This window comes from Callithrix jacchus, chromosome 20, assembly GCF_049354715.1.
Source record: "Callithrix jacchus isolate 240 chromosome 20, calJac240_pri, whole genome shotgun sequence".
In the NCBI taxonomy this organism is placed as follows: domain Eukaryota; kingdom Metazoa; phylum Chordata; class Mammalia; order Primates; family Cebidae; genus Callithrix; species Callithrix jacchus.
Window position 1 is genome coordinate 25,902,491 of NC_133521.1, and position 26,749 is coordinate 25,929,239.

The following is a 26,749-nucleotide window of genomic DNA, read 5'->3' on the forward strand; positions in this document are numbered from 1 at the left end:
GCTGTCATTGTTTATCTTTCCTGCCAGTCTTTTTAAAAATAACAGCTTTACTGAGATATAATTGACATACCATGAAATTAATGCATTTCAAATGTGCAGTTCAGTGATTTTTTTAAAGTAACTGTATGGAGTTAACCATCACCAGTCTAATTTTAGAACATTTCCAGGCCAGGCATGGTGGCACATGCCTATAGTCCCAGAACTTTTGAAAGCCAAGGTGGGCGGATCGTTTGGTCTCAGGAGTTCAAGACCAATCTTGGCAACATAGGGAGACCCTGTCTCCATAAAAATAAAACTTTTTTTTTTTTTTTAGAGACGGAGTTTCGCTCTTGTTACCCAGGCTGTAGTGCAATGGCGCGATCTCAGCTCACTGCAACCTCCGCCTCCTGGGTTCAAGCAATTCTCCTGCCTCAGCCTCCCGAGTAGCTGGGACTGCAGACGCGAGCCACCATGCCCAGCTAATTTTTGTATTTTTAGTAGAGACGGGGTTTCACCTTGTTGACCAGGATGATCTCGATCTCTTGACCTCGTGATCCACCCGCCTCGGCCTCCCAAGGTGCTGGGATTATAGGCGTGAGCTACCGAGCCCGGCCTAAAAAATAAAACAATTAACCGAGTATGGTAGCACATGCTTGTAGTCCCAGGAGGCTGATGTGGGTGAGGTGGGAGGATCGCCTGAGCCCAGGAGTTAGAGGCTGCAGTGAGCTGTGCTTGTGCCAGAGCACTACAGCATGGCTGACATTGAGAGCTTGTCTCTAAAAAAAAAAAAAAAATTGAAAAGAAATGAAAAGAGAACATTTACCTCCCAAATTCCCAGGAGACTGTTAATAGTCAGCGCACCCAAGCCTGACAGCCACTGGTCTCGTTTCTGTCTCTAGCATGTGCTTCCTCCTGGCGTTTCTCAAAAGTGAGGTAATACAGTGTGTGAGCTTGGGAGTCCGGCTCCTTTCACTGAGCGTAGCGTCTTTGAGATTAACCCATTTCATTCTCTTCAGTGCTGCACAGCATTCCATTACCCGGCCTAGGGACATTTGGATTGGGTCCAGTTTTTTGGCCGTTTTGAATGAGGTTGCTGTGAACATGTGTGCGTCAGTCTTAGGATATATGTCCTCAGTTCTATTACCAGATGTCTTGGTGTGGATTGCTGGGTCATGTAGTTATGGTCAACTTTTTAAGAAACTGCTGAACTGTTGTTCGAAGAGGCTGTGCATATTGTGTCTCTGTCGGTAACTTCTGAGGGTCTAGGTTCTGGGATTCTCACTAGCACTTGGCTTCAGCTTTTTTTACCATAACCATTTAGTGGGAGTATGGTGATGTCTTAGCACAGTTTTAATTGGTATTTGCCTATTGACTGATGCTGGTGAACATCTTTTTGTGTGCTTATGTCTTGCTTGGTGAAATGTCTATTTAAGCCTTTTGCCCAGTTTAAAAATAACAGTTTTATTGAGATATAATTCACCATATGATTTGCTCAGCGATTTTTGTATATTCATAAGATTCTGTAGCTGTCACCACATCAGTTTAAGAATCCTCTCATTACCCGTCAGCAGTTACTCCCCGTTTGTCCGCAGTCCCCCTGCCCTGGACACCCGCTCTCCTTTCTGTCTCCAGGCTTGTCCATTCTGGGCATCTTGTGTAAATGAAATTAGACAGTGTGTGGTTTTTCATGGCCAGCCTCTTTCATGTGGCTTCACGTTTTCAAGGCTCTTCCATGTCGTAGCCTAAATCAATACCTTATTTCTCTTTCTTACTGAATAAGATTCCATTGTGTGGCCAGGCCATGTTATTTATCTGTTTATCAGATGATGGACATTTGGGTGGCTCCTACTTTTGGGCTGTTGTGAGTAATGCTGCTGTAAATGCTCAAGTTGCCCTTTCTCCCTCATAGATGAGGACACAGGAGATGATTTTGAAAGCCATTGTGTGGGGCACCAGTAGACTGGGGTCGCGTTGAATAGGAGTGGTGGGAGCAGGCATTCTTGTCTGTCTTGTTCCTGATCCTGGGAGCAAAGGTACTCCTGGCCTCCTCTTCTGTCTTATTCCTGATGCTGGGAGTGGAAGCACTCCTCCCTCCTTTTCTATCTCCCAGCATTTCCTGCTGCATCTCCATCATCTCTGACTGGCCCCCCTTTGGTGCCCGTCTGCTTGGGCCTGCCCGGGGTCAACTGCCTCCACAGCCTTTGCCACCCCCTCCTCTCCTCCCATCCTGCAGTCTCTGTTTCTTGCCAGGACTGTTTCTGCACTCTGCTAGGTTGCTGCCATTCCCAGCACCTGTAGGTTCCTATCCACTCTTCATAGTCCTAAGCAGGATCTTCTAAATCACATTCCTTCTGATTTTGAACCCCTGATGAAAGCTTGTAGTGACACCCCAGCCCCTGCTACAACCTCCGGAACGAGTCCAGCCCCTTACCCTGACCTGGCTGCTCCTATCCAGCTCTACACCCTTGCCTTGGGGAGCCTTGCTGTCTCCCAGTCTTGCTCTTGCCCCTGCTGCTCCTCGCCTCGGCCATTCAGGCTCTTCATCATGCATTTGTTCATTCTGACAAATGTTCACGGAACATCTGTGCGTGGCACTGGCCCATTGCTTGGGATGTTGGGCTACCAGTCCATGCTCTTGTGGTGCTCAGAGCCAGAGACAAGCCCCAGTAAGTCCTGAGATAAAGCATTGAGTGGGGGTTGACAGGATGCCACTCTGGAAGCCCCTCTGGCACTTTATTTCTGGGGTCCCTCTATGCCCCACCTCCTTGCTGCTTTCTTTCACATGGGGTCAGCTCCACTTTGTCTGCTTCCCTGTTCCACTCTGCCCTCCTGAGCACCAGACTCATACCTGGTTGTAATCTTTACAGCCTCCAGGGCAAGTACCCTGCTTATTGACTGAGGGAGGGAGGGAGTGACTGAGTGAGTGAGTGAGTGAGTGAGTGAGTGAGTGAGTGAGTCAATGAGTGACTGAATGAGTGGGTGACTGAATGAGTGACTGAGTGAGTGAGGGGCTGAGGGAAGGAGGGAGTGAGTGAGTGAATGAGTGAGTGGGTGGGTGAATCAGTGGCTGAGTGAGTGACTGAATGAGTGGGTGACTGAATGAGTGACTGAATGAGTGACTGAGTGAGGGGCTGAGGGAAGGAGTGAGGGAGTGAGTGGCTGAGGGAGGGAGGGAGAGAAGGGAGGGAGTGACTTGAGTGACTGAGTGGCCTGTTGCTTCTGTGTTCCTGTGAACACTCCTGGGCTGAGCCCTCCTGATACCTGGGCCCTGCTTCTCGCCCTGCTTACCAGATCTCTCTCCTCTTGGGTGAGCCGTTCTTCACCACCAGCCTGCTGCCATGGCACAACCTCTACTTCTGGTATGTTCGGACCGCTGTGGACCAGCACCTGGGGCCAGGCGCTGTTGTGATGCCCCAGGCGGCCTCGCTGCACGCTGTGGTTGTGGAGTTCAGGGTAGGTCACCCAGGGGGTGTTGCAGAAAACAAAAGCAGAGGAAGCTGGTGGGGAACCTTGTTTTCTTGTAGGAACCTTGGGTGCCTGTAGAGCAACTTGGGCCTTGATGATTTGAGCTTGTTTTTTCTCTTCTGTGTCAGCACACTGTGGGGTTGAATAGAAGATGCTTGCCTTTTTCAAAATGCAATAATTTGACATATGAAATGGAAATGGCTGAGAATTGTCACTTTACTATTGTGGCTTATCAGAATAATTAAACATTATAAATAAAGCATTTTGGAAGCCATGCGGTGCGGTCTGCTCTGCTCTCATTAAGAGCCAAGGCTTCAGTTGAAAGCATTTTGAGATGGAGGAGTCAGCTGCTTTATGCAAGAAAAAATGGAAAAGCTTCCTTTTAGTTTTCTCATCAAAGAAGAACCACAAAGTCATTTTTGGAAGGACTTTTTTTTTAATGTGGAGACAGTGTCTCACTCTGTTGCCCGGGCTGGAGTGAAGTAGCGCAAGCTCAGCTTACCCCATCCTCCATCTCTCGGGTTCTAGCAGTTCTCCTGCCTCAGCCTCCTGAGTAGCTGGGACTACAGGTGCATGCCGCCATGCCTGGCTAATTTTTTCTATTTTAGTAGAGACGGGGTTTCACCATGCTGGCCAGGCTGGTATCGAACTCCTGAGCTCAGGCAATCAACCCGTCTTAGCCTCCCAAGGTTTGGGATTATAGGCATGAGCCACCGCGCCCAGCCCGGGAAGGGCATTTTTATTAAAAGAATTTTGAAAAGCTTTAACCTGGAATGGAGAGTGAATCTCATTGATGAGAGTGGTTTCTCTCTCAGTAGCTTAGTGGCTCCATCACTTAATTTCTGGACATTGCTCCTGTATAACTTGTGTACCAGATTTCCACAGCCAAAGAAGGGATGTTATGATTCATGCATGTTATGCCAGGAGGAAGGGAGGGAAGCCTGCGTGGCTGAGTGTCCTCTGGGTTCCTCTTGGCAAGGCCTTTTTCTCTCCCCAGCATCGTTGTGAAATGGTGATGATCCTGGGGGGAGAGCTGGCTTACATATTCCTTCCCAGAGAGATGGTGTTCAGGATGGCCTGGGCAGGAGTGTGTAGCCCCCAGTCTGGTAGCTCTGGCTGTCTCATCAGAGAGGACTCAAGTGTCACGCCAGAGCTTGCAGGTTCCTGCCCGACTGAGTCTGTTACAGAAACCATCCTGGATCTTTGGTCTCTCCAAGCCCCTTCATACTTGGGGGTCTCTCTCAGGTGTGCAGGAAACAGCAAGCTGTGTCTCGTTTTTGCTGCCACACTTTCCTGTGTCCTGACAGGGCTGCTCCTTCCTCACAGGACCTGTGGCGGATCCGGAGCCCCTGTGGTGACTGCGAAGGCTTCGACGTGCACATCATGGACGACATGATTAAGGTAGGCAGGGCCACACTGTGTAGTCCCACCCACCCGCTCCTGTGGTGCCGTCCTTTGCTCCTGTGGCGCCGACCTGGCTTGAGCAGTACAGGCTCTTCTGGTGGGGGCAGTGAGGTCAGGTGCTGCCATTTTGTGTGGTTCCCCATGAGCATTGCTTGGTACCAGGCCTGTTCTTGGCTCTGTGCTATCACCCTGAGTCAGAATCTCCACTGGGCCTGCACGTCCTGTCATTGGAACTGCCCCTGCCAGTGACCCCAGCTTGTTTTCTCTTGGGGCAGCCCTTCCAGAGGCAGTCTGGGAACCTTCTTAGGCAGTCATTTTCACGGTGGGGGCTCCATTCCCAGGGAGGAGTATGTGAGGAGTGTACCACAGGTTACATGGTAGGGATTGGCAGAGCCCTGAACAGTAGCAACCGGTCCTGCGTTCCCCAGAACCATGGACTGTCCTGACAGTGCCAGTGGTCCTTGGATTCATGAGGGCTGAAGCTGAGAGTCCTGTTCCACCACCTGAGAGGGACAGGGTGAGGATGGGCCGTGCTGTGTATTAAGGAAATTCATGTGGCTCCTGCTTGTCATCCCAACACTCTGGGAGGCTGAGGCAGGTAGGTTGCTTGAGCCCGGAAGTTTGAGACCAGCCTGGGCAATATAGCAAGACAAAAAATACAAAAAATTAGCCAGGCATGGTGGTAGTGCACACCTGTATTCCTAGCTACTCAGGAAGATGAGGTGGGAGGATGGCTTTAGCCTGGGAGGTGGAGGCTGCAGTGAGCTGCAATTGGGCCACTGCCTCCAGGCTGGGTGACAGAGTGAGATGCTGTCTCAAAAAAAGAAAGAGGAATCTCACGGACGCTGGAGGAGCGGGGAGCAACAGCAGCCCTGCAGCAATAGCTGCGCATCGGGAGATGGGGCTTTTCTGCCTCTGCTCGCCTTTCTGTTCACATTTGCCTGTAGTGAACATGGATTGCCTATGTGAACATTTTTTTTTTTTTTTGAGCCAGAGTCTCCCTCTGTCTCCCAGGCTGGAGTACAAATGGCACGATCTCGGCTCACTGCAGCCTCCACCTCCCGGGTTCAAGCAATTCTCTGCCTCAGCCTGCCGAGTAGCTGGGATTACAGGTATATGCCACCATGTGCAGCTAATTTTTGTATTTTTAGTAGAGATGGGGTTTCACCATCTTGGCCAGGCTGGTCTTGAACTCCTGACCTTGCGATCCACCCGCCTCGGCCTCCCAGAGTGCTGGGATTACAGGGGTGAGCTACCATGCCCGGCCCCGAACATTTTTTTAAGTAAATTAAACCTAGTGGGTGTTTTCAGTTTGCATCTTACCTGCCACTCACAGCAGACCTCTGACTGTTGCACGCTTCTAGAAATCTCATTTGTGCTGAGCCCCGCGTGCTCTGGATCTCTGTGCTCTATGCCTCCCTTGGGCCTCTGCTCTTGACCTTGCCCTGGCTGTCCCTGTCCCCTCTTGCTGATAGGGTTCTTTCACTCTGGTCCTGGGCCAGTGTCCATCTCTCATGTGCTCACACAGATGGCTGAGAGCAGTGGGTGTCCTGGCGGGGAGTGCCAGGTATTTTTGCTTTTATGATTTCCAAATTCACCTGCCCTTTGCCACCCTCAGCCTGGCCCTTCCAGTGCCCTGTCTTAGACCTGGTGCCACTTCACACGACCAGCCAGGCCCAGGACCCCAGGCGCATCTTCCCTGGCGAATTCTCCTGTTCCCTGCCGTTGGTTTTCATGCTCCCAGCAAGCCTCCGACCCAGGCTGCCCCTTACTGCTGCCGTCCTGGTCTGGGCCCCTCCCACTCTGGCCGTCCTCCACACGGAGTCCACGTGAACTTGTAGATCTGAGTCTGGCCACATCCCCACTTCGGGAATGCCCCAGATGGCTCCCCACACACCCCAGCAGAGTGGCCTGGCTGGCCTGGGTGCCCTGGCCTGCTCTCCTGGCTTAGCTCTGTCTTTGAGGCCCCTCTGGCCCTGCTTCTGCCAGCTCCCATTTACCCACCAGCTCCCTTCCTCCAGGCAGCTTTCTATGTCCCTCCTGGATGCAGGTGCTTCCAAGCTGCCAGCAGCCGGCACCAGGGCTGTTCTGTCACGTGTTTATCCCTCCCAGTGGCCTAGGGCCCACCTCTCAGGGCCACACAGCTGTGGTGGTCACCAAGTTTCTAGGTGCTGGGTGTTCTCACCACTGATGTACACGCGTGGTCCTCAGAACAGCTTGAGACAGGTGGCACCACCCCATCTTAAAAATCTGGAAAGCAAGGCTCAGAGTGAGGGGTGCCTACGGAGCTGCTGAGAGAGCAGTGGCAGAGGGGGAGCTGCTGGTTTGCTGGGTGCTCGGCATCTTTATGAGAGAACACACACCCCTTGTGACCGCAGTCAGTGGGAGCCAAGCCGGGGAGGGGGTCTCTGTCTGGCCGGCTGTGTGTGTCTGCAGCCTCCAGGCTCATGTCCGTTCACAGCGTGCCCTGGACTTCAGGGAGAGCAGGGAGGCCGAGCCCCACCCGCTGTGGGAGTACCCATGCCGCAGCCTCTCCGAACCCTGGCAGATCCTGGCCTTTGACTTCCAGCAGCTGGTGCCCCTGCAACCCCTGCATGCCGAGGGCACTGTGGAGCTCCGGAGGTGGGTGCAGGGAAGACTGGGGGGCAGGGAGGGGCTGCTGCTTGGCCTCGGAATTCTCCCCTTGGCGAGCAGCTGGCTTGGGAGATGCTGACATGCATGACCTTGCCCTTTTCTCTCAGAGCGCCCCTGCGCATGTGGTAGTCCCCACGGTCCTGTGTGTGCCAGTGTGGGGGGAGCCAGGGAGGGCTCGACTCGCCCCCCTGCAGCTGAGGCTCCCTTGTTGGATCATGGCTCAGGAAGATGGGGGTTTGGTTCCTGTAGTCACCGATGTACCATTTTCCTTAACTGTCCTGGAAGCTGAAGCAGGTTGGGGTCAGTGAGTGCTGCTTGGGTACAGGCATAGATTGCCCTGCCCTGCTCCGGTGCTCAAACTTCCAGGGTGCTGTCCATGGTATCAGAGGGGCCTTCCAGCCTTCAGTACCAGGCTGTGCCTCAAGCCCCCTAGACCCTACAGCCACGCTGGCCTTGCTGCATGTGTGGCCTGGCTACAAGGCTTGGGGCGGCTCAGGTCGGGGCTTGGCTGTGGCTGTTCTGGCTGGGGTTTTTCTGAGGGGAGTTTAGTTGGGTGCAGTGTTAGGAGCTCCCGGCATGGTGGGAAGGAAGTAGGGAAGACCACAGGTTTCTGGAAAGCGCAGGAGCTGTGGCCGTGCCCCGTCTCTTGTGTGACGGTTTCTGCTGGCCCCCCCTTTCTGGCAGGCCTGGGCATAGCCATGCGACAGTGCTGTGGATGAAGTACCACCTGACCTCGGAGTGCATGCTCAGCACCGGTCTCCTGGAGCCTGTGGACCCCGAGGTAGTGCCCGTGTGCTGGGCCCAGAGTGGGTGTGGACCCCGAGAGAGGCACCCTCTGGGGAGGCCTTCCTGCCCCCGTGCTCTGGGTGTTTCTGTCACAAGTTCTTCGGGCTAGTTGATGACCCCTTAGTGGTCCTGAATCATTTGGCCTCTGCGCAGCTTCTCTTCTCTGCAAGCTGCCTGGGCTGGAGGCTGGCCAGGAAGGAGGCTCAGGTGCCAGGGAGCCCTCACTGTCTTCCTGCTCTTCTTTCTACAGGGGGCCTGCTGCTGGAACCCCCACTGCAAGCAGGCCGTCTACTTCTTCAGCCCTGCCCCAGATCCCAGAGTGCCACTGGGCGGCCCACAGACGGTCAGCTATGTGGTGGAGTTTCATCCTGACACCGGCGACATTGCCATGGAATTCAGGCTCGAAGACACCCAACTGACCACTCCTGGGCAATAAAGTGGCTCAGGGCTTTCTGAGGGGAAGGCTGAAGATGCTCCTCTCCTTCCGGGAGCTGCTTGGCCTCAGGGACAGGAGAGGCCTCGCCGTGTTGCATGTTTGCACTGCTGGCCTCTGGCTCCAGCTGTGGCAGGGAGCATGAGCGGGTGACTGAATTTGGAGCCCTGGTGGGGCTGGGGAGATCCCCCTGCTTGTGCTTCTGAGGTGCTGAGAAAGCTTGAAGGCAGAGACATCTTTCCCTAACTGGGGAGGAAGTAGAAGCAGGGAAGGCTTGTGGGGCTGCAGGGTGAGGTTGTCCATGCCACCCTTGGTGAGTAGTGCCCATGTGGGAGCCTGTCCTGCCTGTCCCACTCGGGGATCTCCTTGTCCCTGCTCTTCTGGCTTCTGCTAGGAGTGTGGAGACTTCTGGCCTCCTAGTGGGTGGAGACACTGAGTTGTGGTTGGGTCTCTGGGGCTTGAAGACCCAGGCTGAGAGGCCTGGGTTCTGGCCCTTTCACCTGCCAGGTAACTTCAAGCCACATCCATAGGTGTCTGGCCTCACTGCTGTACCAGCTGGTGGCCTGCCAGGACCTGAGACTGGACACCAGGTAGCTGTCCCAGAGCAGTTCCCGACGCAGGCCCAGGAAAGCAGCTGTCAGGAAGGGGACCCGGGAGGCAGCCCTGTCCCCGGTACCACCCTCGGATTGGAAAGCCCTTCCTGCAGATGGGGTATGGCTTGGAGCAGCCCCCATCTGGCCCTGCTTCACCTGGGGACCAGGGAGGCCCTCTGGCTCGCTGCTCAGGAGGTGAGGCTTGTTCCAGGCCAGGTGAGCTGCCTGTTTGAGCAGAGTCCCAGTGTCCTTGCATTCAGAGCAGACGTGGGTAGTGCCCATCCCGCAGTTGGAGGCAGGAAGTCTATCCCCTGCCCCCAGGTGTGCCCTTGAGGCCTGGCCCCAGCTAGTCATGAAATAAGTGGAGAACACCAGCCTCGAGCCTCACAGTTTTATTTTCCCCTCATTATCCATCCTTCCTTTCAGCACCAGTAAGGAAAAAGAACACCTCTGTCTTCAAAATGTTTTATCAGGGGTCTTCTCGGGAAGAACTGTCTGGATGTATATTTGATAATGTTTTTACCAAAACCTTAGGTGTGCTTACCATAGAAAACCCCTAATGTCCCATGAAGATACAATACAGAAAAAAATACAGAAACTAAAAAAGTTTTTCTTTTTATAACAGTATTTCTAAATCTCAGCAAGTTAAAAAGCAGTAGTTAAAAAGCATTAATATACTTAAGGTGATTTTGGACAAATGAAAATGAACATTTCCTTCCTCAGCGGATCCCCCTGCCTCATGGCTTCCTTGACTGGGGCCTAGGTCAGAGCCTTGGTGTGGGCTTTGGGTGACCTGCATGCCCACCCCTGCTAGGCCTTAGATGCCACAGAATCTGAGATCCAGCAGTTTCACTTTTGAAAATCAATGGACAGGCCTGGCCTGTACGCAAGCCCACAAGCAGCCACGATGAAACGTGTGGTTGGTGGTCCCGGCCTTGGCGCAGAGGGAGGTGTGTGGGGGCCTGGGGGCCTCCCGTCCCTGCTCTGGACGCCAGGACCTGGCTAGGCAGAGGCGACCTTGTGATGACAGAGAATGACTTGCCTAAGGCCGCCTGTGAGGTGGGAGGGGAGGAGCGTGCAGCCCTGACTCCCACTCCTGTTGCCCCCTGGAAGGGAGGTGCCTGGGTGGGAAAGCTATTCTGGGGTCTGGTGTGGGGGCCCTGCCTGGGCCTCAGCAGCTCTCCCTGTGCAGGCAGCCGGCATGCAGCTCAGGGGGTTTAGGGGTCCAGGGCCGGCCCATTCACTTGTATGAGCAGAGTCCCAGCTGCTTCTGGGAGTGGGCGGTGGGGTGGGGGTGGCTCCACAGCGTGAAGGCCAGACCCTTGGAGGAGCAGGTTGGGCAGAGCCCCGCAGGACGTTCGCCCTCAGCAGCCCCTTCCTGGCTGTGTACTGGAGGGGATGGGGCTTGGGGCGGGGCACAGATGGTGCTTCCCAGGCCAGGTGGGTTCAGACACACCAGTGTCACCACGGACACATGTCCTAGGGCCAGGCTCTCTGGGCTCCGCAGCGTTGTCTGCCCCAGCACAGGGCCAGGCGTCTGGCTGGCTGCGTGGTCCTCTCTTGGTCCCTCTTGCAGCTTAGTGGATGACAAGGCACAGCATCAGGGCACCAGCACCAGGAGGGGCTGACAGCAGACAGCAGGTCCTGGTGCTCCCTCCAGCCTCGCTAGGCAAAGCTGGCCCTGGGCCAGGCTAGGTGCAGGGCCAGGGCACCTCGAGGAGGGAAGGTCAGCGGGGATTGTCAAAAACAGTCCCTCAAGTTGAGTCTCAAACTTTGAACCTTCGCTGCATGGCAGTAGCAGCCCTGGAGTCTGTTAAAGGCAGGTGGGCAGAGGCAGTGCTGGGGGCTGTAGGCCTCTTGGAACTGGAGGCAGATCAAGGACCACAGGCTGTTGGCCAGCTCTGCCATGCCGAACCTGGGTGCCAGTACCACGCCCTGCCCCAGTAAAGCGGCAGCTGTGGGCCTTGCTGCCCCAGCCCGCACAGTGGTGAGGGGCCAGGTTCCTCTCTGCATCCTGGCATCCTGCCTCAAAGGCTGGGTTCCCCTTGTGGCCTTGTTGTTGGCTGGGGTAGCTGTTGAGGATGGGCCTGGGAGGCCAGAGCTGCAGCCCCACCCGGGGGCAGGCAGGGGTTCCTGAGCTCAGCCGGCACATGGGTGGGGCACGTCCCCAGAGAGGGATTGGTCCCGAACCAGAGAGGTGTCCAGAGCGGGGAGAGGATTGGCAGAAAGAAGAGGATGTGTTGGTTTTGATAGAAGAGAAGCTACAAATCAATTATTTTCAAAATCAGGAACCCCCCCACCCCCCTTTATGCATGAGTCCCTTCTTCCTGTAAAAAAGTGGGTGCTTTCTTGGATTCAGTTTATGGCTCCATAACTGATGGGAGGCCCCTGGTGGTGGTCCTGGGTGTCAGAGCCCGCCGGACCCTGTTGTGCCTGGGCTGGGAAGGGACCCTTTCTCGGGAAGAGCAAAGTTCGGTGAGTGGCTTACAGACCCTGTGAAGTGAGGGTTGGTTTTGTGATAAACATTTTTCTGTTTTTCTTTTTAAAATGTAATCGCCCTTGAATGCGAGACCCTGGGAGGAGCCTAGGCTGACCGGTAGAGATGTAGCCTTCTGGCCCTGCGAGAGCTGAGCCAGCCCACACTGGAGGTGGGAGAGCTAGCGGCCCTGCCCAGGAAGTGCTTCTTTGGCTAGTTCTGGTTGTGTTTGGAGTTTGGCCTTGGGTGAGGCCCAAGCAAGGGGTCTGTGGCTATGGCATGGCACGTGGCATGCGGGCAGCGTGCATGCGAGGGTGCAGGCATGCGAGACGACATTGGCAGCAGACAAAAATAAAGAACCCTGGACGAAGCTTAAGAAGAGATACGGAGAATACATGAACCCGGTCCTTGTACTAACCCACGGGTTACAAACTTGGTTGTGCTGTAGATTTGTAGAAAATTATGTCGTGAAAGAATGGCACTGTTAGGCAGCCAGGGGCTCCCCGGGCCGGCCGGACTCCTCTGTCCGCAGTGAGGCCCAGAGGCGCAGAACAGCGCAGCTTCCAGGTTCCCGGGCACTGACTGACTCCCTCCCTGCCCCTGCCCGCCTCCCCCCAGTTCTGGGCGCTCAGTGGAGGGGACATGGCCCAGGGATGGGCTGCAGCTCCAAGGGCTGGCAGAGGCCCTTCCGCTCTGGATGGTCTATGCCTCCTCTTCCCCTGAAGACACCATCAGTCGCATGGCTACTGGCAGGTGGTCCGTCAGGCCAGACAGCTGGGTGATAAAACTGAATTCTTCCACCTCCTGGGGTGAGTGGAGAGGGAAGGAACAGCCTGGTGAGATCCCAAGGGCATCCTGCAGGAAGCGGCCTGGGGATCCCTAAAAGTGAGGCCCCAGGCTGGGACCTTCCTGCAGTCGGAGGGATGAGGCCTGGAGGATCTGGGACCCTAAGGGTCTGAGGGAGTGTCAGGTGTCATTGTAAGAGCAGCCTGGGGCATGGGGTCTCAGGGATTGACTGCTGAGAGCTGCAGGGCCCGGCCCGCCCTCTCCTTGCCCAGCCTGGGCCCGCCTGACTCACGGCCTTCCAGTCTGGGCACAGCCCCTCCTCAGCATGCAGCATGTAGTCGATGCGCCGGCCATTGCCCTTCAGCAGCTCCTTCCGCCCCTTCTGGCCCGAGCTCTTGCTGGTGGGAAACGCCAGGTACTCCCTGCGGCCCTCCTCACTCTCCAGGACCCTGTCCACACACACAGGAGGCAGGTGAGTCCCCATGCCTGCCCCTGGGCCTGGCAGGGGCTGTTTATGGAGCTATGGTCTCATCCCAGGGTGGGAGCGGGTGGGCCGGACCAAGCTCTGCATTTAAGATCTGTCTCTCCTAGGGGTCCAAAAAGGGCCTCGGCTAGGGGTAGGCCAAGTCAGCCTGCCGTTTCTGGCTGAAACAGGGCTCTGGAGCCCATTTGGGGTGTTCCATCCACCCCATCCTGGCCAGCACTCACTTTCCCTTTCTGAACTCAGACAGAACTGACCCCACTCATTCCCTAGAACGGGCTTCTGTCCTGAGCCAATAGTGGGCCTGTTTTGGGAAGCTTGGTCTATGCCATGAGTCTCGAGCACACCTGTGACTTGTTCCTGGGTTGACAGGGCTGAGGGAGCCAGGAGAGTACCTCCAAGGACGCTTGTGTGGGGCTGTCCCTGTGTGGCTGTGTGACTCTACTTATGTCACCGAGCCTCCAACCCTCTTTGTTTCCTCCTCTGAAATGAGAACAGTTACTGTGGGCCTCAACACTCTTCGGGGCACAGGCTGTCATCCTGCTTCTGAGAGGAAACCCATGATGGTGCTAGGGGATCCACAGGGAGGGCTGGGTGCAGGAGCAGGAGCCTGTGACATCAAATTCCTTTCTGGCATCATTGCCCTGAGACAAGCAGTGTGCCTGTCTCCTTACTGCCAGCCTGTCACCTGGGGCCTCGGCACCACTGGGCCAGAGTCTTAGGACCCCCTCCTGGGAGCCCCCATCGAAGAGGACCGGCTTGGGCCAGCCTCTGAGATGGGAAGTGCAGCAGGACAGAGACACCCTGAACAGGCTGCCAGGTCAGTGAATGCCTGCACGGGTGGAAAGGGGGCACCTGGAGAGGCAGGGCCTGCAAACATGGGCTTCCACAAGGTTTTCATCAGCTTTAATGACATTCAGAACATGGTTACAGCTGAGAAGTGGAATCCGTCACTGTCCTTGCCTTTGATAATTAATTCCAGCATCAGTGGTCTGAGAGTTACTGGTAGTCATTTTTTAATCATCCTCTCATAAAAAAATTTTCTCGGCATAGGATGATGTTTCAAATTTAGTCTATAATCTAATTGGCTCAAATTAGCTGCAAGGAACCATCGCCGTGACTGCAGTCCCAGGCTGTGAATTATAAATTGGTTCTGCTGTTGGCCTCTCACATGCGTTCTTTATGGGTAACTCACTGGGCTCAAGAATGAATTTGGGCTGGGATGGAACTGTCTCTACTTTGAAAATGGTTGGCTGTGTTACTGCCGCTGGTGTCTGTATTTGCCTGATGGGCGCTGCAAGCTGCCAGGCTCCCTTCAGCAGGTGCCATACCCAGTGGCTCTTCCACAGGGGTTGGCCCTTGGCAGGGCCCTGGGAAATTCCAGGCCCTTTCCTGTACCTGGCAGGCAGGGTCCTGGGGCAGGGCAGGCAGGGGCCTGGGGCAGGGCTGGCTCCTGCCAAGTGAAGTTTAGGAAACACACCTTAGAGATTTAGGAAGGCCAATTCCCCTGGGTGGGGGACATGAGGTCCACCTGCCTGGCCCAGCTCCCAGCTTTCAAAGGCAGGATGAGGGGCAGGTTCCTGCCAAACAAAAGCCCACCTGAGCCCAAGCTGAGCTCTCCCGTGTGGCTCCCACCCAGTCCCTGTCTCCACCTGAGTCAGGGCTTCAGTGCCTCATCCCAGGCCTGGAAGCACGGTGCTTACTTCTGTAGGTTGTCGGGGGTGCACACATCCTCGTCATACAGGCCGTTTGTGTCCAGCAGAGTACCTGGGGTGGAGAACAAGGGGGCAACTCGATCGCTGCAGGCAGGGCCCAGGCAGCCTCTACGGGGGTGGCCTCTATGGATGGGCAAGGGCTTCTGCTAGTCGGGGGCAGCTGAGTGGGGCCCTTCCCCAGCAGTGTGGTACGGGGGCAGGTCCTGGTGGTCTTTGAGGGAAGCCTCTGGGGAGCCCAGTCCCCACCCGCCTCAGCCCCAGCTCCAGCTCACCAATGGCCCATGGCTTCTCCTCCCCAGGCCCCAGGCGGCAGGGGTCCCTGTAGTGGGTGAACAGGGAATGCTGCTGCTCCAGCTTGTCGTCTGTATGGGGAGGGAGGAAACGCTGAGGCATCAGCGGGCTTTGCTGTCCTGCAGGGCCTGTGCCCCTGCTTCCCATCAGTTATTCCCCGCGTGCCCAGGACCCCATCCCTTAGGTCAATCCCCCTGGGTGGGATTTCTATCCCAGTTTAGGTGGCTCATGATTCATTTGTCACTGGTTTTCTGTGTCCTTGGGAACACCACCCCCGGCACACACCCTGGTCTTCAGCCTTCCCTCTGAAGACAGTGACAGTGACCACTGTCCTCAGACAGAGGAAAGAAGGTTCCCACAAGGTTTGTATGGTCATTGGCTCCAGAGATCAGTTATTTACAGCAAGTGTTTGCAGTTTCACTGATGATGAGCTTATTATAGTCTTTTAGCATAATGGTTTAAGGCGTGATTCCCAGGGTTCAGATGCTTGTGCAATTCCTGCCAGGCTGTGTGACCTTGGGCTGGTTCTCCAGCCTCTCTGAGTATCAGCTTCCTCCTCCACACTCTATGGAGACATGCAGTGCTTCCTATCAGGGTTCTTAAGAGACTTAAATGGAACAGCGATTAGAATCACAGCCGCCTCGAAGTGAGAGCGCAGCTCCCCGTTGATGAGTGTTACTCGCCTTTCGCCTGCTTCAGAGGCCCTAAGCCTTCCTTGTCAGAGGTTCATTTTTAGGGCATATCTGTCTCCAGCAAAGAGGCCACTGAGCTTTCTAGGCAGAGCGTGGGATCTTCCTGTGCTAGGATTTCTAGGGGGCAGAGAAATCAGTCTTGCTAAATGCTCCACCCACACGCTCTCCAGGAGCAGGAGTTCTTTGGGCTGCCTAACAAAGTCTGTCTCGCTGTGACTGAGCCCACAGCCTCCCCAGAGTGGGAGACTCCATTGGGGAGGAGCCCAGCCTCACCAGAGGAGCAGTTGTCAAAGTTGAAATCTCCGCAGACGACATCAAATGCCACCAGCTCCTCGGGGTTGGCTGCGCTGGACGAGGAGGTAGATTTTCGGAAATCAGCCAGCCAGTCCTGAAGCAGGTCCAGCTGCCCACACCGGATGGCACTGTCCTCTGCAGGGCAGAAGCACAGAGACTGGGTGATGAAGCTCGCTCCAGACCCCAGCCAGGCCCCAGGCACTGATCCCACCCCTAGAAGACCATGGGCAGTGGCAACCCTACCTTGCGGGGCGTGAAGGTGTGTGCAGGCGATGTACCCGACGATTCTTTGGTCCTGAGGTGTGCTTCCCACCTGCACCTGGGGGAGGAGGGGGTCATTGCCGCCACCTGCCAGTCACTGTGGCCCTGAGAGCACGGGACACGGGCAGGCATTGCCCACCCACAAGTTCAGACCCTCACAAGCCAGGCTCCTGGCTAGATTCTGGGGCTTGGGTAAGGACAGGATGTGTCCTGCTTCTAGGAGCTTATGGATCTAGGCTGGAGGTGGATGCTGAAAGAAATGATGAGCCTGTGGCGTGGGGAGAGCTGGCGGCCATCCTTGCAAGGCGTGGGGGAAGTGCCAAACCACAGCAGGGCTCCCCTAGACCCAGGCCCTGCAGTCTCCCAGTGACCAGCATGGCCACAGGTCCCAGTTCCTTGTCCACTCCTGTCTGTGGCTCTTTCTTCCCTCCCTCAGTCATACCCTAGAGCTGGTCACACCCTGGTGCTCTCTCCCTCTGAAATCTCGGGGATGCCCCTGGGCCATGGCTTGACCTCAGAGCCCACCCCACACAGTAAGAGGCCCAGACCCTGCCCCTCCCGCCCTCTCAGCCTTGTCGCCTTCTGGCTGCATGGTGAGTCATCTGCTTTATAGGCCATGGTCCCCTGTTGTCCCATCTTAGATGAGAGTTCCCTGACCCATGTCCTGGGCTGGCCCCATGCATACCCCTGCTCAATCCTGAGCCCACTGTGGCAGCAGCCTCTTCAAGCTTCCCCTCTGCCCAGACCTCCTGCTCACCTCCTTTACCCAAGATGCAGCCTTCCACCCACCAGGTGGCAGGTAACCCTGGCAGGCCCTCAAAGTTTGGCTTAATACAAACAAGCATCTCCACTGTACCCCACAGGCAAGTCGTAACTGCCCCACTCCAGGTGGGGGCAAGACGGAGCCCTTATTGGTGCCTAGCCTGGGAGAGCTGAGGGATGGCCATGGAGATGCCCTGCACAGCTGCTGGAGGCCACAGCAGAAGAGTCCTGTCCCCAGAGGCCCCTCACTGGCTCCTCATCCCCTGCTCCTAGGATTCCCTTCCTCCTGTGGTCCTGTGCCCTCCCCAAGCCGTACAAATCCATTCCAGACTGGGTTTCCTGCAATTAAGAGACCCCAGACTCGGAGTGCTGTAGGGAGGTAGCTGGGCAGGACAGTCTGCTTGTCCCAGTTGGCTGAGGGCCAAGGGCCACAGGGTGGTGTCCTGCATCTGTGGAGCTCACAGCAGCCTGGACGTCACAGCCCGTCTGCTCCAACAGCATCCGCCTGCTCCGTCCATCCTTTTGCTCTTTTAGTCAGTCGGGCTGGTATTATCTCCTCCATCTGGAGGTCTTCAGCAGCTGCCCTGGCTTTTTGCAGCTCTTCATCCCCTTCCCAGCCCCGATGCACAGCCTTCCTTCCCCAGCACTGGGGGAGAGACCGTCTAGCTGTTTTGTCCAGATTTGGGGTTGTTTCTAAACCCACGGGTACACCATTCACTTCTTGCGTGTGGAATGGCTCTGTGAGATCATGCAGCACTGATGGTCCTTTTACCAAAACAAAATATTTATGAAGCCACCATGCTCAAAAGGCCACATGAGGCTGGGTGTGGTGGCTCACGCCTGTAATCCCAGCACTTTGGGAGGCTGACGTGGGTGGATCACCTGAGGTCAGGTGTTCGAAACCAGCCTGGCCAACATAGCGAAAACCCATCTCCACTAAGAATACAAAAATTAGCCCGGTGTGCATGCCTGTAATCCCAGCTACTTGGGAGGCTGAGGCCGGAGAATGGAGGTAGAGACTGCAGTGAGCCGAGATTGTGCCATTGCACCACTCCAGCCTGGGCAACAGAGTGAGATTCTGTCTCAAAAAAAAAAAAGGCCACATGATGGCGCTGACGCCCCCGTCCTCAGGCAACAACTGCTCCTCCTCCATGAAGATCATCTCAGGCCAGGCGTGCTCTGCTGGAGGTGCATGGACGTTTCTTTGCTGGGTCCTTATAACAGCTCAGGCACACACTAGTGATGCTACTTTTACCTCTGAACACACTGAGGCCAAAAGTTGAGTCATGGGCTGGGGTCACAGGCCCACATGGTCAGGGCAGCTTCCATTCGGATCTATTTGTCGTGTTGTTCTGTGCTGCCTTCCCAGGGGCTGGTGTTTGCCAGCTGTCTCCCTGGCCACCTATTTGTTGGTCTTAAGGTGTCAGCCTCTCAGCACTTGGTGTCACCTGCCCTATGCTGTGCCCGGGGCAGGTCTGGGCATGTGCAGGGAGGCCTCAGACTTGGCCCTGCATGAGGAGAACCCGTCAGAGAGAGGAGTGGCGAGGCCCTCTGCGCCCCCCACCCTGCTTCTCCCTGGTCAACACTGTGTGATCTCACCAAGATCCACTTGATTATTTGCTGGGCCTTATTGATACCTGGCTAGAGCCTTGAGTTTGTGTTGCAAAAACAATCAATCACACGAGAGGTTGTGCCTTTGAGACCAGCACCGCCACTCCTGGCAGGCAAAGCTGTCAACAGAAGAGGGGTCCAGAATGAGGTTCAATTGTAGGTGAGGAAAAAGGGATTCCAGTCCCTTCCTTCACAGAGTCACATTTCCCTGAAGGTTCTGAAGTCTCACATGGTAAACCAGGAGGGCCTTCCAGGAAGGAGGGGACCGCTGGCTTCTGCAGCGAGTCCCTCCAGCGTCCCAGCCCTCTCGGCTGGCCCTGTCCTTCACTTCTCCATGCTGGGGCCTGCGTGTGCCAGGCATGTTAAAGCTCCATTGCCCTGGTGCGCTGTCTAAGGGACTGACAAGACCCTGGGCATGAGGGCAGAGGGGCCCACAAAGGGAAGACCGGATTGCGCGGGCCACTGCTGAGGGAGCTCCATGAGGTGGTTTGGCCATACCCAGTGTGGGACCAAGACAAGCAGGGGCCTTGGGTGCCGGGGTGGGGGGCCTCTTGTCTGGGATGTGGCTGGGGAAGAGCCAGAGCTGGGGGTGGGGGTGGGGGGGCAAGGAGAAGGTCAGACTTTTCCTGAGGCAGTGGAGGGCATAAGAAGAGTTAGACAATGATGAGGAGGAGGGAGGAGGAAGGGGAGGGAGGAGGAGGACAACCAAAACCACAGTGGGCTGACAGGAGGAGGCGTGGGCCAAGGGAGCTGGATATGTGGCATGCACCCAGGGCCATCTGGAAAGTGAGCTAGGGGCCTGGGATGGATGGGTCAGGCACAGGACAGAGCAGCCAAGGTGGTCCCTCTGGCTTCAGGATGACAGAACTTGGAAGAGGAGCAGCCTACGGCAGAGGCTGGGTCTGGTTTGGGAGTGAACGGACATGTGTCCTGGAGGCAGCCAGATGAAGGGCTGGGGGTTTGGGGGAGCGGTCTGGTCCAGGACAAAGCAAGGGGGCCTCAGTAAGGATAGAACTGGAGGCTGTGGCGTCTCACTCCTGGGCAGGTGTCATGGTAGTCACTGGGAAACCCCATTGCGGGACAGCCACCCCCCAGCTCCAGCTCAGCGTGGCCGCATGGAGTGCGGGATGTGGCAGGCCTGAGGCTGCCAACAGAAGCTGCAAACTGGTTTTTTTGTGAAATATCTTGATTTTTTATACCGGTCGATACAAAAAATGTTTGGAATGTCAAAGATCAGATTGCAGTGTGGGACCCAGGAGGTAGAGGAAGAAAAAAAGAACTATGAGGACAGAGCCTGAGAGGAGTGGCTGCCCCAGGGAGACACTGTTGACCTCGGTGGTAACAGTGGTAAGGGTGCCCCATGGAGGAAGGAGGTGGGAGGGGATGTGTGGATCTGTGCAGAAGGACTGGGGCAGGCGTGGGGGAGGCCCCGGCCTCTGAGCCACCTGTGATAGGGTGGGAGTGAGGGGCACACCCTCCCACCCTGGGCCTGACAACACATCCCCTTCCTCCCCAGAAAGTCACTCCAGCTGCCAAGACAAAAATATATCCAGGGAACAGAACACCAACGAACCATATGCCAAAATGGGAAGGTTGGATCTGTCAGTAGTTACTTCAATTTCAGCGTCCCTTGCTGGGAATGAAGAGTAGAGGACCCCAACTCTGGGCCTGGCAGAGCCACACAAGAGCCATCGAGGAACCAGAAGTGGGGGCCAGGGCCCTTGCTGCCTGCCCTGGCTCCCACAGGCTACATGGAGACCAGCACCTCCACTCCTGGCAGGCGCTGAGTTGCGCGCCAGTGTTTCCCTGGGCAGGCAGAGTGTGGTTGCTTCTGGAGGGGAACTGGGAAGTGAGGAAACCCACCCTGGGCAGGCCTCTGAGCTGCAGCCCTTCCTGCAGAGCCACCACTTTTTCATGTCTCACCTTAAAGGGACAGAACCCACACCCAAAGCAGCTGCTGACTCAGGGCAGAAAGCCCTATGCTGTGTCCACTGGCCAAATGATGCTTCAGAAAACTCTGGAAGCACCATGAGCGGCTTTTGGATAGAGAACAAAAGTCGCCACTCTGAGCATCTCAGGCTCAGTAGAAGATAATGTATAATGACCAAATTACCATGGCCTAAAAACTCCTCCAATCGCATCCAAATTAGCAGAAATAATTATGATTCACTTTAATTAGTGACTATGGAAGCGAAACCATGGCTGGTGGGCAGACAGCCTGGCAGGGCAGCTGCATGACAGCCAGGAGGGAGGGGGATCCAGGCCAGGGAAGCTGGTGGCCTCAGTGAGCCAGGCAGTGTCACGGCCTGGAGATCTGAAGGTCCCGTCTGCTTGCCTGAGGTGCTTGGTCTGCGCTAGTCTTTCTGCCTCATGAACTGAGAGGGTCTCTGCGTCCTGCTCTTCTTTATCACTGCCACCACTGTCACAGCTGCCATTGCCAAAGCCACCATCGCCACTCTTGCGCCAGCTCGGAACCCTTCTCAGCCCTTACTGCTCTGTTCCACTCCCACCCTCTCCCCACTTTACAGTTGGGGAAATGGCAACTCAGAAATCTGAGGAACGAGCCCCAGATGACCCAGATGGGTCTTTCTGAACCCAGAGCCTCGGCACTCTTCCCTGCATTTGTGTTGACCCTGTCCCTGAGCTGGGGCCCTCCTGTTCAGTTCCAGGAAGGACAGCGTCTGCCTCTCCCTCCAGCCCCTACAACAATGAGGACTCCCCGGCTGCAGCCCATCTCCCCTCGTGGCTCCAGGACAGGCTGGCACATAGCCCTCGGGCTGGGCCGAGGCCTCCTACCTTGAGAAACAGAGCTCCCTTAGAGGCCAGGGCATCGTCGTTACACTTGTTGGGGTAACAGTGATAGGCCACGTCCATGATGGGGTAGCGGCTGGCAAAGAGGAGGCCGCTGTTGAGACACTTGAAGCTGCAGCAGCCCTGGCAGCCGTAGACCCCGACGTCATACAGGATGTACTCGAAGTAGCCGTGCAGCTGGTCTTTCAATTTGGTGGCCGCCCGCTTGTCAAACACCTCCTGCAGGCACAGGAAGTCCAAGTTGGCGGGGAAGAAGGCAGAGACCTCATGGTCGAAGGCCTCGTCGGGGTGCCGCCTCCTGCGTGCAGCTGCCTTCTTCACCATGGAGGCCCTGTACAGGAGCTTGCTGTTGGCACCTGGCTCCCCGCCGGCACCAGCGTCTGGCCCGGCTCGCCCCTTCACCAAGGACTCCCTGGAGGCTGAGGGGCTGCCAAGGCTCCCCGAATCTCCGTCCCGCTGATTGTGGTTGGGCGTCTGGCCCCTTGGGCCCCTGCCAGCCCCATTCCTGGCCTGGCCCCCGGGGGCAGGGTCTTCAGCTTCTGGCGGCCGGCCGCCCTCCTCTCCACTGATGCGCACGATGCAGGAGTCCTCCGGGCTGCTGCCGTCGGCAGGGTCCCCAGAGGCTGGGCCATTGGCAGCCTCCTCACTGGGGTGCCGCCCGCCGTCGCCCTTATACTCCACAGAGGCTGTTCTCTTAATGCTCCCGGAGACGGCCCGGGCCACCCCATCACCGCCCTGCGGTGACACCAGGCTGCTGAAGCTAGCGGCGCTGATGGAGGTGTTGGTGGGGGAATCGATGTAGATTTTGATCTGGGGCCGGGCAGCCCCATTGCGGATCCTCTGCCCGATCTCTTTGGCCCGTGCTTGGGTATTAAAAAGGTTGTTGACCCTGGCAAGTGAGTCGGGCAGGAGGCAGACATTGGCGGTGGCGAAGCAGAAGCTTTTGCCAGGCCCTGTGCCCTTCCATTCACTGAGCAGGGCTGCCCCACTGGCCAGGCCCTTGTCTTCCAGTCGTGAATAGATGTAGGGCCGGCGGGCAGACTGTAGGGGGGACCAGAAGAGGAACCCAAGAAATGCAAAGGGCAGCGAGGCCACCAGGAGGGCCAGGTAGATGGGCGTGAATAGGGCAGTGCAGAGCAGCTGCAGGCAGCACGGGTCGTCCGCCCGCTGGCGCTTCTCGTAGGTGGTGGGTATGAAGGAGGCCGCGAGCCGATCCACCAGCCAGTAGCATGGGAAGATGAGGGCCCAGGACACACAGTGCAGGGCGGACAGACAGCTGTTAGGAAAGGGGGTCGTGTACAAAACCATCGCAGCTCACTGGGCGCCGCAGCCGGCCCTACTACATGGTGTCCGTGACAGCCGCGGGCACTTTCCTGAGTGAGGGTGGGTGAGTTGGGTGCAGCTGGAGAATGGGTCACCTCCTGGCAAGATGCAGCTCCAGCTGGTCAATGGCAAGTGTGAGCCAGCCAGTCATGGTTCACCTTGGTGGGCCATGCCAAGGCCTACTGGAGACCCTGCAGAGACAGAAAGTAGGGGGGCTTTTTTAGTGATCTTCAGGGGAACAGGTCAGACATGGGGCCATTCCCATTCCTGCTTCCCTGGGTGTGAGCAGGACCGTTCTGGGAACCAAGCTGGAGCTGGCAGGCTTAGCAGGCATCCAGGAGACAGCCCTAGCACACCGTTTCCTCCTCGCGTTCTGTTCTCTTGGAGCAAAGAGCTTGGTGACATGACTGCCCCTCACTTTTTTTTTTTTGAGACAGAGTCTTGCTCTGTCGCCAGGCTGGAGTGCAGTGGCACAACCTCAGCTCACTGCAACTTCCACATCCTGGGTTCAGGTGATTCTTCTGCCTCAGCCTCCTGAGTAGCTGGGACTACAGGCACCTACCATCATGCCCAGCTAATTTTTGTATTTTTAATAGAGACGGGGTTTCACCATGTTGGCCAGGATGGTCTTCATCTCTTGACCTCGTGATCTACCCGCCTCGGCCTCCCAAAGTGCTGGGATTACAGGCACGAGCCACTGTGCCTGGCCCCTAACTAACGTTCTTGACTTTGTAACCCAATTGCTTGAAAAACGGCCTTGGTTTTCAGAGAGTACAGATTTGCGGGTACAAAGGGAGCAGGCAGGACATCCTTGAGGACACCTGGGTCCACCCTGGCCAGGGGCCACTGGAAGCCTGTCAGGAACCAGGAGAGTTTTTAGAATGGGAGGGCAGGTGACCCTGGGGCAGAGGAGCCACAAACATGGCCACTTATCATGGAATGCCTGCCAGGTAAGGACAGAGCAGGAACAAACAGCAGAGCAAAGGGGCCAGAGACTCCTGGAGTAGAGGACAGTGTGGCCGACAGGCCCACAGGGGAGGGCAGCCCCCTCCATGCATAACTGGGCTCTAGCTGTGGCCCCAGCCTGTGGCATCACACCAAGCCTGTGCTTCCACTCCACTGACTGCAGTAGAAACCCCTGGCAATGAGGATCCAGGCATAGCCTTACCAACTTCCAGAACCATCAGAGTTCCCCTGACAGTCCCTGTGACTTTTGGAGAAGCTCTCTGGGGCTGTGTGGGTCTGGGCCAAGCTTTAACCACTGGCCTTCATGTCCTTAGACATGCAGCCCAGCTGAGACCTACAGCCACTTAAGTAGGTCCATCCTGGGTCCCCTGTGGGAGCCACAGTGGGTCTCGGGGCAGACGCAGAGCCCCGCCTGGGCGAGGGTGCCAGGTGCATCTATTGTGCTGAATGTAAAATCAATAAAGACAAGTGTCTGGAGTGTTTGCCCAGCCTCCAGGGATCCATGTTTGATATCACTCTGGTGGGGAACCTGTAGAAGTATAACCCAGATTTTTCATGACCAGAGCAGCTGGGCCACTCACTCTCTTGCTGACTTAGTCCAGCTTCTGCCCTGGCTCTTTGGGGGAATCTGAGCCCACGGTGCCATCCATCCTGGTCCCACACCCTCTCCTCCTGAATCCCTGGTCACCCAAGCCAAGGACCTAGGTGTCACCCAACTCTGCCCTCCCTCAGTCCTCATCAGTCCTTGCCACCTCTACTGGGCCCCCTGTGGTGGTCCAGGACTGCATCACCCTTCCCTGACTTTGTCAGCCTCCATAAGGGCTACAGGATCACACTTTTTGTAGTCCACTATGTCACAGCTGCCTCACACCCACTGGAGATGCCTCGGCCATTAGTGGGGAGGCTGGCCCCTCCATCAGGCCTGTGGGTCTCTACAGCCCCCTGCCCTGGATGTCTGCCTTTCACTCATGTCCCGTCCCTGCCTGCCATTCCCCATCCCTCTGCCCCTTGCCTTGCTCACCCTTTCTAAGACTCAACTTAGAAATTCCCTCCTTTGGAGACCGTTGGACCCCTTGCCCCTGTGGCTTAGGTGTCTCCACCAGTGGCTCCCACCCCTCTCCAGAGTGGCCCGGTCTCCGCAGTTCTATAACACAAATGCTAGGGGATGTGGCCACCTGCCCAGCAGACTGCTAGCTTCTGGAAAGAAGGGGCTGTACAGGGGGAGCCGAGAGGCCCAGGCTTGCACTGGCAGGGGTACAGGAGCTGGGGATGAGGGGAGGTTCACCTGGATGCCTCCAGGCAGAGAGAAGGCAGCTGTTTTCCCGCCAACCCGAGGTGTGCAGAGGGGGTTTCTTTCTGTGGGGCATGTCAGCAGCCCCAGGGCAAGCCTGCAGCCACCATCTCTGGGACTTAGTGTCTAAAGGTGAACTTGAGCTGAAGATGGGTCTGGTTTTGATGAGCAGCTTCACTAGGCTGTCAGTCTCCTCAGGTGAAATGCCTTTGAAGCCAACACTGGAAGGGTATAGTTCAGAGCAGCACGTGTCTACACAGACCACAACCAGGTGACCTGGAGCCTTGGGAAACCAGCTCTGCACTGGGCCTCAGTGAAATCTGGGACATGTGCATCTCACTCTGCGGCCAGTGCTCGTGGCTCAGTGCTCAGCGGGGCTGGTGGGTGTCCAGGTCCACCCCCACCTGCCATCTGGCTTGGGAGACTCCAGGATGTACTCCCTCATTCTTTCTTTAAATCCCAGCAATTGCTGCGAGATGAATCAAACCTGCAGAGGGAGTGACAGCCCACTCACTCTCCCTCCCAGGCTAGAGGGTTCCCCTCAGCAAACCTGCAGCACTTATTGTGTGGAGTCAGCTGCCTTCACACTGGCTGGACTGACATCCACAGGAAGCGACACGGAGCCATCCACAGGGACCTGTCTCTGGTCCAGCTGCAGCCGGAGGGAGAGCTTGCAGGTCCTGTCCCGGTGGGGACAATAGGGGTGGGACGAGATCTCCCAAGGCTCTCTAGGCACCAGTAGTCCCTGCAATTGGCACTAAGGTCTCAGGGTAGGAGTCCAGGCCAGATTCTTGGGGCCACCTGCACCCCCAGTGTCATGGAGCAGGCCAGTTCCCAAGTCTCCCTCATCTCTGTGGCCTGAGGTGACCAGCCTAGCCTGGCCAGCACCATCCTCACCTGAGCTCCCACCTTACCCTGACGCTGTCCTGCTGCCCTGAGCCTCAGCCACAGCCCCACACCCACTGCCAGTGTGCAGAGGGTCCTCCTAGACACAGCTGATTCTCTCTCCCCGCTTGGTGGTCTCATTGTCTTGGGGGACAAAGTCCAGTCTCCCAATCTCTGTCTACGGGCCCTTTGTGCTTCTCGTCCCACCAGCTCTTCCCTTATTCACCCACACCCTGGACTCCACCAGCAGGAAGGACCTCTGGCACCTCAGATGTGTCCCTGCCACCCAACTGTGGGGCCTTTGTGCCTGCCAGGCTCTCTACCTGGCACTCTTTCCCCCTTGTCTCCTATCAGCTTCTCATCCTCAGGGCTGAGCTCTCTCACCTTCTCTATGCTGAACTGCTTAATGCTGGGGCCTCCCAACAGCTGTGGGCACTATGAGGACCTGTGTCTGTCTGTGGCTGACTTCAGGGTATGGCCCCATATTTGGGAAGGGAAAAAACAAATGAAGACGTGACCGACTGAAGAATGAGTGGCCCTTGCTGCCTCAAGCTGACAGAGGTTGGGAGGTGGGTGAGCAGGGCTGTCTAGCACTGGAGCTCAGTCTCCGTTCGAGGAGTCAGGCTTGGTCTATGGGCAGTGTGCGGCTGCGCAGGCCAAGCCCTGGCGTGAGGATGCTTTTGGAGAAGGATTTGGGAGGAGAAGGTCTATCCTGTCCTCCTAGCAGAACTGGCTGGTATTGCACAGCATGGCCTTATGGGTCAGAGGCAGGCGCAGACTCACTTCAAAGGGTTCCTAAAGGAATTCTGC

General features: G+C 56.4%; 2 protein-coding genes across 29 annotated transcripts in view; one reads left to right on the forward strand and one right to left on the reverse strand.

The window, feature by feature from the left end:
- PRMT7 (protein arginine methyltransferase 7) overlaps positions 1–24,245 on the forward strand; it is a 64,934-nt gene extending 40,689 nt beyond the window's left edge. For 13 of the 27 annotated variants that reach the window (XM_078357512.1, XM_078357509.1, XM_078357513.1 and 10 more), the window contains 5 exons: positions 3,271–3,432; positions 4,771–4,845; positions 7,310–7,470; positions 8,167–8,263; positions 8,519–12,146. In XM_078357512.1, the coding sequence (XP_078213638.1) occupies positions 3,271–3,432; positions 4,771–4,845; positions 7,310–7,470; positions 8,167–8,263; positions 8,519–8,704 (681 nt within the window). In that variant the 3' untranslated portion in view covers positions 8,705–12,146. Of the gene's footprint in view, positions 1–3,270; positions 3,433–4,770; positions 4,846–5,842; positions 6,336–7,309; positions 7,471–8,166; positions 8,264–8,518; positions 12,147–20,179 lie in introns of those variants that run through there. The other 14 variants (XR_013530100.1, XR_013530102.1, XR_013530103.1 and 11 more) reach the window with 5 other exon arrangements.
- SMPD3 (sphingomyelin phosphodiesterase 3) overlaps positions 9,672–26,749 on the reverse strand; it is a 92,002-nt gene continuing 74,924 nt past the window's right edge. For both annotated transcript variants that reach the window (XM_035282304.3, XM_002761096.6), the window contains 7 exons: positions 21,460–22,988; positions 16,273–16,348; positions 16,009–16,164; positions 15,025–15,114; positions 14,741–14,804; positions 12,849–13,005; positions 9,672–12,574 (listed from right to left, as the gene is read on the reverse strand). In XM_035282304.3, the coding sequence (XP_035138195.1) occupies positions 12,473–12,574; positions 12,849–13,005; positions 14,741–14,804; positions 15,025–15,114; positions 16,009–16,164; positions 16,273–16,348; positions 21,460–22,782 (1,968 nt within the window). In that variant the 5' untranslated portion in view covers positions 22,783–22,988 and the 3' untranslated portion in view covers positions 9,672–12,472. The remainder of the gene's footprint in view (positions 12,575–12,848; positions 13,006–14,740; positions 14,805–15,024; positions 15,115–16,008; positions 16,165–16,272; positions 16,349–21,459; positions 22,989–26,749) is intronic.